The sequence below is a fragment of the Sparus aurata genome, chromosome 20, assembly GCF_900880675.1.
Source record: "Sparus aurata chromosome 20, fSpaAur1.1, whole genome shotgun sequence".
NCBI lineage: Eukaryota > Metazoa > Chordata > Actinopteri > Spariformes > Sparidae > Sparus > Sparus aurata.
In genome coordinates, this window is record NC_044206.1 from 10,984,326 (window position 1) to 10,995,584 (window position 11,259).

The 11,259-nt window shown below is 43.5% G+C and overlaps 1 protein-coding gene across 1 annotated transcript; it reads left to right on the forward strand.

The window, feature by feature from the left end:
• Window positions 1–158: 158 nt before the first annotated feature.
• LOC115571254 (uncharacterized protein C16orf52 homolog A-like) lies at window positions 159–9,854 on the forward strand. Its single transcript, XM_030400531.1, has 3 exons — window positions 159–964; window positions 7,235–7,447; window positions 8,614–9,854. Exons 1-3 carry the CDS (start codon window positions 859–861, stop codon window positions 8,796–8,798), a joined length of 504 nt encoding a protein of 167 aa, XP_030256391.1. The 5' UTR covers window positions 159–858; the 3' UTR covers window positions 8,799–9,854.
• The last annotated feature ends 1,405 nt before the right edge of the window (window positions 9,855–11,259 follow it).

Sequence of the window (11,259 nt, forward strand, 5' to 3'; positions counted from 1 at the left end):
TCTGCTCATGAAGACGGTGTAGTCCTAAAGCTAAATGGAGTTAAGATGTTTTCTTACAAGTACTTCGTTTTAACCCAAAGCATCATATTGTAAAATCCTCTCAGCAGCTCATTTAAAATGCACGGTGATGCAGAAGGAGCGTCGGCTATTGACGGATTTTCTCGCGAGAGTTTGCCACAACAGACATGGAGACGCGACCTGGCTGAATTTTTAGTTCCCGTCGCTGGGAGAGGACAGCATCGCCTAGCAGAAAACGCACTTGCTGCGAGCTCAGAAGCTTTTCAAAGCGGTTTAATAGAGTTGTTCCGTATGTGAATGTGGAGTTCTGTGCTCCAGAGCAGCGGCTCGGTGTGAGCAGGGGAGGCGTTTTCCTTCAGAGGAAAGAAAAAGCTTTCATAGGAGGACAGAGAGAGGGAGCAGACTCAGGAAATAAGTGGACTGCATGCATGAGTCCGTGTTCACTGCTCGAGGATTCACCATCGATTAAAAGCAAACGATTTCCCTACATTCTGCACTCGCTTTCCTCCAAGTGTCACCGGGATGAATTCGTGATCCACGAGCAGCCGGGCAGCGATCCTCTCCCCCCGGGCTGGATGAGCGCCAGCAGGTCGGTCCAGACTCGGGACGATTGCAAGGGAGTAATCTGAGCCTGCGGATCTCATCAAACACGATGTGCGGACAAACCGTGGATCAAACCGACCCCTTCATCACGATCACCGCGGGTTCCCGTAACGCAGAGCCGCTGGGGGTGACGGGACAAGAGGTGGAGGTGTAGTTGACTGACTCCTAAATGTCCCGCCTCCCTCCAGGTGACACCGAGGCACACGAACACTCGGACCTCCACCTGTGCCCACCGACATGGATAAACTCACCGTGATCTCAGGATGCCTCTTCCTCGCTGCGGACATCTTCGCCATCGCCAGCATCGCCAACCCGGACTGGATCAGCACTGGAGACTCAGCTGGTAGGTCGCGTTTGTACTTTTTGTTTATGGGGACTAATAAGAGATCAGGTCATTAAAAAACACCGTGAACATGAAACTTTTATGTAACATGATTTGAAAGTGGGCTCACACACCCCTGATAGATTTCTTTGCAGCTGAATATCAACAAACTTAAAGGTGCACTATGTTGTTTTGGGAGAGAATTTTTTCTTTTCATATGTCTTAAAGTGAACAAACGCTTTGTTTTTGTGAACGAGTGAACTGAATAAACAAACTCTCAATTACATTTAATATTATGACAAAATATGAAACACTCAAGTTAAAGTTAATTAAATCAGCCTTAGTTTTGATTGAACCAAAAAAGCAAAGGATTCTCTGTGTCCGTCTGTTATTCTCATATCTGGAGAAAGGTTCATCCGATCTACTTCACACTTGGTGGGTGTGTTGCTAAAGACTCAAGGAAGTGCAGTGTCGAATTTGGCGCAGTTTCGACACGTGACACCTTCAAAATTAAAGGTGAGCTACGAAGTTTTGAGGATAGAAATCTCAATCAGAAGAGAAATATTCATTCATTAACTGATTTTTTTAGTGCCAGAACAAAACAAATAAACATACTCTTGTTTCCATGACTGATTAAACAAACTGACCTTAAAGAACAACACAATTTCATACTGTTTTACTTTGTTTATATGTGGCAGACCCTGCCACCTTTCTAACTTTAAAGTGTTCTGGGGACCTTATTTTCCTCTGAAAACAGCTTGTAAATTGTAACTATAATAACTCTGAGTTTGAATTTCTTCTCCAAAACTACACATTGCACCTTTAAAGGTACCCCTTTAAAGAGTATTTGCGGCAATAAGACAAAAAAGGTCATTTCTGCAAGAATACAGACGGACTATTGTAGGAGCAGTATGCAAATCATTCTCCTCAAATCTTCAGTTGCCGCCTGATCTCAGCAAGACTCAAGCAAATGAAACCAAAAGTCCCGAGGCACAGACACGAAAATATTACAATGACCCGTGATGTGTCGGTCTGCTCAGTGGTATTTTATTGTAACATTTTCAAATGTCAGTATCCCTGCAATGTTATCTCCATTCATCCTTCAGCATGAAAAGGGGAGCGTGGCGCCCACAACATCAGTAAATATGTCTCATTACAGTGCCGCATACTCATGCAGCTCTTACCTTGAGTCATTTGCGTCTAGCCAAGAAACACTTTCTGCCAAAGTTTGAGCAGTTTTGTTGGAGTGCAGCAAATGATTGTTTTCCATTATGGATCCATCATTCTGACGGCTCATCGTTTGGTCTGATATTGTGGAAAAAATGCTCCCAGAGATCAAAGTGACGTCCTCAGATTTCTTCTCTTGTCTGAAAATCAGTCCAAAATATCCAAAGAAACTTCATTTACATCATAAATGACAAAGAAAAGAGATGAGGAGAGGGCTGCAGAGGTATGATAAACTCACTTCCTTTCTAACTCCACACCATTAGAGTCTTTCAGTTTCAGCCACAACTGACGCTGATCCGAGTGACATCATTGAGGACTCTCATCAGATATCAGGCGGCTTAACCACATATGCAAAAGTACTCCTAAGCGTCCTGTCAACACACTTTGATGTGTAAAATCTAACAAATCATAACGAAGGAAGACTCTTTCTTCTTTGATTGTTTAATATTTAGTCCCGGATATTTAATGTGATAGAAGGTTCTAAGGGGCCTTTAATGCACCATAACGGACAAATAATTGGGTCTGAAAAGATCCTGACCATCAGCTGATGATGATTTGATGAAGATCGTTGTTGATAATCGCTGTTATTCAGAATAAAATTAATTGGATTCATTATTGTTGTCATTAATTATCATATTACAGCAAATAATGATAATTTGTGGGAGGGCAAATTCCATAGATTGTAACAGTCAGTCCTATAATTTAGAGCCTTGAGTCCCGCAGATGTACAATCGGCCTCCCTGGTTATTGCAGAGTATGATATTCTGAGCTAGAAAAGCTAAACATTGACTAAACCTGATGCAACGGACAAACAAACCACTACAGTATATGCACAGCTGCCCAAGGCCTCCATCCTAATGCTACGGCGGAGGGGAGATAAGCACTTTAACAGGCGAGCTGAGTGCTTATTACAGGATTTCATTTGTTGTAAAAAAAAAATTAAAATAAAAAAAAATACTGACGGCGGCTGCAGGTTGAATACATAACAAGCCAGTTTCTCGTTTGCGTAATTAAATCAGCAACCACACACCGAATCAGTTATAGTACGAACAGACGGAAGCTCAGAGCAGCTCGCACTGAGGGCTGCACCTTCTCATTCCACGTAGTAAACGATAGTGTGAAATGATGATGGTACTTACTGTACTCAAAGCCTTTTGTTCCCGTTCAATTAGCTGAATAGTAATTACCTGGAAGCAGGAAGTGCTTTTTGGGAAATGAAGATGTGTGACTTTTAATTAGGCCTCCTGAGAGGAGAGTAATGCTTTCCACCTAGAGAATTAAAGCTCCTCTGGCTCAGCCGTGACGCGTCTCAGTTTGGCCGTGAGCGCTCTGCGTAAACCTGGAAGTCGGAAACATCAAGACGACAATTGTGTTTTATAATTTTCTCTCAAACTGTGCCTCTGCAGCTCTGATAAATGTCCTCTCTAGATTTAAAAAAAAAAAATACTCACAGGAAGGAAAAAAAAACAGAATAAACACAGAGATATTCCTCTTGACAATAATAATCCTAAACTCACTGTGGATATGCACTCTGATAACGATTACTTATCAGGATCGTTTGGAATCACTTTGTAGCTGCTGATGTTTTTATGAGCTGCTCAATCATTCCTCGAGCTTTGCCATCTTACCACATGTCTGTTAGCACTGTGTGTCTGTGTGTGTGTGTGTGTGTGTGTGTGTGTGTGTGTGTGTGTGTGTGTGTGTGTGTGTGTGTGTGTGTCTGAAACTGTGCACCAGTAGGATTACCGTACATGCACTCAGTGTGTGTGTTTGTGTGGCTAAGTGTTGTGCTGAGAGATTTGAAGCAGCAGGAGAGGGTCTGAGTGTATGGAGTGTTCACTAAGTACAGGTTAAGGTTGGCCACTTTTCAAACACGCACACACGCTAGTGTGCACGCCAGAGCCAAGGCAAACATCTGACGTCATGGCTGCTCGCTTGGAGGTAAACAAACAGAACCTCAATGCCATGAGCTGCAGGACTTTTTGGTGGGAATCCCCGCTCAGCAGCACCAGATACAATTGTGTAGCACGTCTTAGATTCAGTGTGTTATGTTTTTAGTTGATACTGCATCTTAAAAAAAATTAACTTTTTGTCATTTCTGATGGCCTTTTATGATATTCAATCCAATCCAATGGTACAGGTCAGGACGATGGGATCTTGCATATGACTTCCATGCAAGGAACCAGACTTTGTGTCCTGTGTGTGTTTAGAGTGTTTTTACTTATAGACTTAAGTCCTTTTTACCCTTATTTAAAGACATTATCTCCTGAATAATATGTCATGGCTCCATTTAACATCGACTTCTAGAAGCGAAGCCACTGTTCCACAGCAGCCACATTATTTATATAGTTTAGAATTGATTTGCTCACTTTCTGCACGTGCTACAGGCGTAAATACACAGTTGCAGCTCATTTGGGGTCAAGTGAAGGATGCTTTGTGTCTGTGCTCAAATATGACGACCTCTGGTTGCTCCTGACCTTCTCTGTCGTCGCTTTTAAGTGTCAGCCGATCTCACAGCATAGCTGTGGACTGCTGTTAGACACATTATCGGCTGCCATCAAATTTTCATACTTGTTTAGTTGTCTGACAACAGCAAACAGATGCTCAAAAAGAAATACGACCCCAGATCACAGATGTGCCAATTCACACGGGACTAATATTATCTCATGACCTCTGTGTCTGGTGAAATATGGTCGGTGATATGTGGTGGAATATTTACTGTACGGATTGCGAGCATGGCACATTATCATTGCATTAAGATCACAGATGTCATCCGCAATTATTACCATTTACTAAAAGTCCCCAGGTGATACTAGGCCCGTGCAAACAGGGCTGTGGTGAACTTATTGTTTTCAGACACCTAACAGTCAGGTTAGGTGTTGACAACAAAAACTACTTTGTTTATACCAGTCAACATAACTGCTCGGTTAGGTTAACAACCATTTTTGTTTTCACATGGAACTCGAACAGCAATAATGACAGAAATAGAAGATCATCCGCTGTCTGAGGTAACGAGTGATGAGACACCCGACGCGAGCTGACGAGGCGACAAGGCGCATCAGGCTCACTACGCTCTTTGTGGTGCAGAATGTAAGGCGCCACCCCAGTGCTATAAAACACGTTTTTAGGGAGTCCCCTCATGACATTCGATTCCTCATGCTCAGAGGCAAGCAGATCAGACTCTGGATGATTTTGTAACTACCGTCTAACTGAGTTTAGAGCTTATTGATCCTCGGAAAGTGCTCAGAAATATGTTGAGTAAATGTCCAGATTTTGGAGATAGGGCAGACCTCTAGTCTCTATTGAAGAAAAAAAACACGCTCTATTTTCTAGAGCTTCGGTGTTTTATTTGTTTTGTGAGGCCACGGTATGAATGTCAGGACTTTGTTGGTCTGTGGTATCAGGGACATCTTATTTATAACATTACTGATTAATCTGTAAATCCTATTTAAACTATTACTATTGCACCAGCTATAGGCGTTGTCAAAGGCAACTGCCTGTCTCTTATAGAAGTCTCGGGCAGATTCCTTTCACTGACATTACAGGAAACTTTATTACCCATACTGTGGTTCATTCCCTAAACGATACAGAAGTAACGCCCCCAGTAGTTTGTGGCTCCTCAAATGTGTAGAATAAAATGTATTTAAGTTCATTGTATATCATATGAACCACATCTTTATGCCCAACAAAGACCACTGTTCATAATGGCACAAAGCAACAGCACTTTCTTGTGGGACGCGGGTATTTCTTTTGGTACGGAGTCCAGTGTGCACGGAAGTGAATGCACTATTTACATTGTCGCCCACCCTGCGGCGTGAGAGGATGTGTTGAGAGGGAACAGGATGTCCTGTGTATAAGGGGGATAGGTCAGTCTGCAGGAGGATGTGGTCTAGGCCTGACGTTCCCTTCAGCCTGGTCGTGGTATCATCACCCAGCGCTGCATTCAAGATCAGGAACTGAAGGAATTTAAACCAGTGATAAATATTTAAAGGGCGGATTTCATTTTTGTGGTGTGGTGAACGCAGGAGCGTTATGTGGCATGAAGGAGATCTGCTGTCTGTTTGGTTGTGTTTTGTTCCGCGTTCTTCTAAGATCCATGTTTTTTTTTGTGCATCTTTGACTCAGTATAACAGTTTAAAAACCATTAAATGCAAAAGTGAGTGGTCCTAATGGCCCCAAGTGCCATGTGTTTGTACAAAAGCGGCTTATTATATAATTTTTTTTCCTAATTTACAAGATGCTTCAGTGCCTCCCTGTGTTTCTCCTGCGCTCTTTGTGATATCGGTAACTTGTAATTCTGGCCATCGGGACAATTATGTTAATTCGTCAGTCGCTGGGTTTGAATTGCCCCGAATAAATCCATAAATCCATAAAATGTGAAAAAGCCTTCTTCTGTGTGTGCTTTGCAGCTTGCGCGCTGAAGATAATAAGTAAGAAAAAAGGGAGGGAAACAAAAGAATAAATGAAGGTGTGGGAGGATTTAATTTAGCATTAATGTGCTCTGTGTTGTGTGGAGGCTTCTGTGTGTGTGTGTGTGTGTGTGTGTGTGTGTGTGTGTGTGTGTGTGTGTGTGTGTGTGTGCGTAGACTGGATGCACAGTTGAACTGATGCAGTCTCTCTTCTTTCGGGGGGCTCCGAATGTGTGATATGAAGAAGCCCCCGGTACCTGACATCAGAGCGCCCAGCAGGTTTGTGAGACGGGAGGGCCGTCAGATGATTTGCCATCTGATGTGAGGTCATTGATCTCCTCGTTTCTGTCTGGGCTGTTAATCTTGCCGTTTCTTTCTGTGGCGCTTTGGTGGTCCCTGCCAGGAACCTCAACTTGTTTGATGTCGTACACGAATCGCTGGGGCTGGTTGCCGCCGCTGGCACGCCGCCCATCACAGCGTTTCCATACCAACAGGTTCCTCTTCCCATGTGGGCAATCAGAGGGACTCCTGGGAGTTCATCATGTCTTACAGCCACACAGGAACATATGATGTCAGTGTAATGGTGCATGTACATGTGGGGCGCTGTTATTGTTATAAACCGCCGCGCCTTTTATCCCTCTCTGTCTCCGCACAGGCTCTCTGACTGTTGGCCTGGTGCAGCAGTGTCAGACCATCCATGGCCGGGACCGCATCTGCATCCCCCCGCAGCTGCCCCCGGAATGGATCACCACGCTCTTCTTCATCATCCTGGGCATCATCTCCCTCACCGTCACCTGCGGCCTACTGGTGATGTCCCGCTGGCGCCGAGAGGCCGCCCGGTACGCCCGTTGGATCGCCTTCACGGGGAGTAGGTGTTCACCGTGATCTCTCATCGTCTTCCATCCATCGCGTTGAAAGTTGAAGTTGCAAACTTTTTTTTTCAGCGGTTAAGCACCACATCAGAGTCAGAGATGAACCTCAGCTGGCCCATTATAGTTATAAAATCACCGCAAAAGGGATTCGACATGACAATCTCATGAGGAATAAATGGAGCTTACCTTGAATTCAGCGGTTCCTTTCATGAAAAAGCTTTTAGTCTGGTAATTATGAACATCTTGACAAAGTGACTGCAGAGGAGCTCTAATTGATGTGCCGGTTTCTATTTTAATCGAAACAGAGACAGAGTTTGTCTATTAGGGATGACCAGAGCAGGGGCTGTGCGTCACTCGGCTCTGGGTACAGAAAAATATGAAGCAGACTAGACCCTCAATACTGTGGACAGTGTTTTAAGCTTACAGATATGGGACAGAGACCTATAGTCAGGGCAGAATCACTCAAGTATCCTTTTATTGGCACTGACAAGTAGCCCTAACTTTTAGCTCACAATTTCAGCTTTTACCCTCATCTGTCTTTTAGCTCACGGGGCTAGCACTTCAAAGTGAAACTCTTGCCAAAAAGCAACCGAGGCTTTATTTGTGATTGAATATGAGTCAAACTTTCGTGTAAAAGCATAAGTACGAGGAAAGAGGCACTTTTAAGATTTACCGTAGTTTCGTTTTCGGGCAAGCTAATTTTCAATGGAGTGCAGGGGCACTCTGACGCTAGCATCAAAATCGCTATTTTTAGAACACTAAGAAGGCTCGACACAACATGAAAATTTGCTCGTAGTATCACCAGGGTCTCTTTACACATGAGCACGAGCATTGAGAACATTGTTTGTGTACACAGAGTTTACTAACGTTTTTGGACAACTCGCGTTAGCAGTAGCATCTCCGGCGCGCCGCCGTCAAGTGTCGATCCCAGAGTGCGACCTAACAGACAGGAGAGTATGGTAGACTGCTCCTAAAACCTTCTTTTTAGTAAACTCTAGCCAGGCTATCTGTTCCATTTATAAATCACTTTGAGCTGTTTCCCTTTTCTGCAGCCGACTTGATACTTTTTAAGTAAATTTAAATCATAATGTATGTTTTGTCAAATTTGTTTAGCTACTTCACAATCACATCTGAGGTCTTCTTTTCTTTGCCTCCATCACAGTGGTCCTCTTCTGCATGGCCGCCCTCATCTTCCCAATCGGCTTCTACATCAACGAGGTCGGGGGACAGCCATATAAGCTCCCCAACAACACTGTGGTGGGCTCCTCCTACGTACTGTTTGTTCTCTCCATATTCTTCACCATAGTGGGACTGCTGTTTGCTGGGAAGGTATGTTTGCCTGGCTGACGCACCCTGCTCCTCTTATTGCATCTTTGGAGAGGCGCCTTACTCAGAGGAATGTTTTAGTAGACTTGACCCATCCAGGGCAGCGCTGGAAGTATCACAGGAGGAGAACAAAAAAAAAATGGATGAAGCGTTCCGATGCCCCGGGAATCATCGCGCTCTACCCTGTCCGTCTGGTTGTTCAGTAGACAGATGCGCAGATTGCCCCGAAACACCCCTCATCGCCGTCTGTCCTGAACGATGAATGTGAAGCGATAAACGGACAGGCGAATGTGTAAAAAGGAAATGATGGAAATGGATAAAAACATCAGGATTTCAAGGGAGCCTGGCGGTACATCCGTCAGATAACCTTGCTCTTCTCAGCCCATCCACCAAGACGCCAAGATAGACTGATGTCAGGCCTGTATCTGGGCAAAGCACCAAATATCGGCCGGTCGCCTCCGACAGGGTGGAGGTTCTTCCCCGACCACAGCTACATGGTAAAAAAAAATCTGTAATATATACAATGACGTTTCACTTTCTTGGCACATTTTATTTATTTGTTGAATGGTTCAGTTCTGTTTTTTGTAAAGGTGTTTTGTATTTGAAAGGCCTAATGTGTCCCCAAGTTTCCCTGGCCATTAATATATGCGGTGGATCACTTTGCCTTAATGAGCTGTTAACCTTAAAAACAACGATAACATCGCTGTGTTTCATGGGAGCACTGCTAAAACTCTAGTTACATGAAACGATTTAGCATAAAAATGTAAAAACTAGAATGTAAATCGGGGGAAAACGCGTGAAACTCTTCTCTGAATCGTTACGGGGAGTGTAAAGTTGTATCTGCGGATGTGTTTCAGGACGAACGCTTTTATATCTCTAGTGATGTAGTGAATGTATTATCTGCCCTTTTTGAGCATTTCCTGTTGGTTCAACACTGTATCAAGACAAGAATGAATCCGTGACTAGTTTGTTTTATATATTTGTAATGCAGGTTGTGCTATTTCCTAGAAGCACTGTGATGTTCTTGAATGAGCATGGAGGATCCCATCACATTAAAAAACGACTCACTGGAACACTGATTGTCTCATCGACTTGTTTTATCAATTTCTTTTACAGGACCGTTTTTTTTTTTAATTAGTTAAGAAGCTCAAGCTGCGTTCGTCACACAAATAAAGGGCAGTTAATTCTTCACTTAAAGTGGCTGTATGTTGGAAAACCATCCATGCATCCATCCATCCATCCATCCATCCATCCATCCATCCATTCATGCATCCATCCATTTTCTTCCACTTATCCAGGGTTGGGTTTTGATGGCAGCAGGCTTAGAAGGTATTTCAGACATCTTTCTCCCCAGCAATGCTTTCCAGATGAGCTGTATATAATCCAGCCAGTGAGTTCTGGGTCTGCCCCTGGTTCACCTCCCACAGACATCTAAAAGCTTTTATTTTTAAAGGTGCTATTCACCTAAAAATGAAGTTAAAGTCATTATCTACTCACCTGCACTCAGATGGAAAGTCAGTTTTGTAGTCTGCAAAAACTGGTCTGGAGCTTCACAGCAAAACAGCGTTGGAGCATTCTCCCAAAAACCTGAAGTAGATGGGAACTTGTGCTAGAACGTGAAAAAGACCAACCCACACAATATGGCTCCAATCAGCTCATGTGTCGTAATCCACGTCTCCAGAAGCCCCAGGATTTCAAATTGATTTTAAAAGATTTCATTTACACCCTTGGGGTGCGGTCGAGCTTATGCGTGTCCACTCCAGACAGGGTGCGCGCTAACGTTTTAGCTTTAGGCTTGAAAAAGAGTGTAAATGACATGTTTTGAAAAAACAATTTGGGACAAGCGTTCTTTTGTTTTTCTATGTTTTGTTTGGTTGTTGCCTCGAAATGTTTTGTGGACCATGAAACTTCACCAGACTTTCTATCGCCATGGGGTGAATATATAATGACTGAATTTAAATGTTTTGGTGATCTGTTCCTTTAATTAAACTGACAGATGATGTGGTTTTTTTCTCTGGGTTGAAGAAATTCTTAAGACTTCTCGGTCTCATCAAACGTTTCTACAAGTCATTTAATAACGTCAAACATCTCAAGGCGAGGGCTAAAAAAGAAACAAGGCTTTAAAACACAAACTCTGTTGTCCAAAATGAATCTTTCTTTTGTCTTTAATGTTTATCTGCAGTGATTCAGAGCTTGTTTGGAGGCAAATCTCACACCCACTTTTCGTCCTTTGTCTTTATGGATGCACAGGATGTTTAGGTTGCCATAGGAACGTTTCAGAAAAGTACGTGACGACTTGTGTTTGTGTTTTTGTGAGATGATCCAGTCAGCTGTGGATGACAGCAGCAGAATACCCGTCGTGTGTTAAAGGTCAGGCCCACCTGTGCCCGCGACTGCTGCCAAAAGTCAAGTCTACAGACTGCCTTTGACCTTTGAGCAAACCTCTCTGTCACAATTGCTGCTATTTTAAGTCCCGGAAATA

Coding starts and splice junctions, on each gene's coding strand:
- LOC115571254 (XM_030400531.1), top strand. CDS start 859: ATGGATAAACTCACCGTGATCTCAGGATGCCTCTTCCTCGCTGCGGAC. Junction 965..7,234: donor CAGCACTGGAGACTCAGCTG/GTAGGTCGCGTT, acceptor GTCTCCGCACAG/GCTCTCTGACTGTTGGCCTG. Junction 7,448..8,613: donor TTGGATCGCCTTCACGGGGA/GTAGGTGTTCAC, acceptor CCTCCATCACAG/TGGTCCTCTTCTGCATGGCC.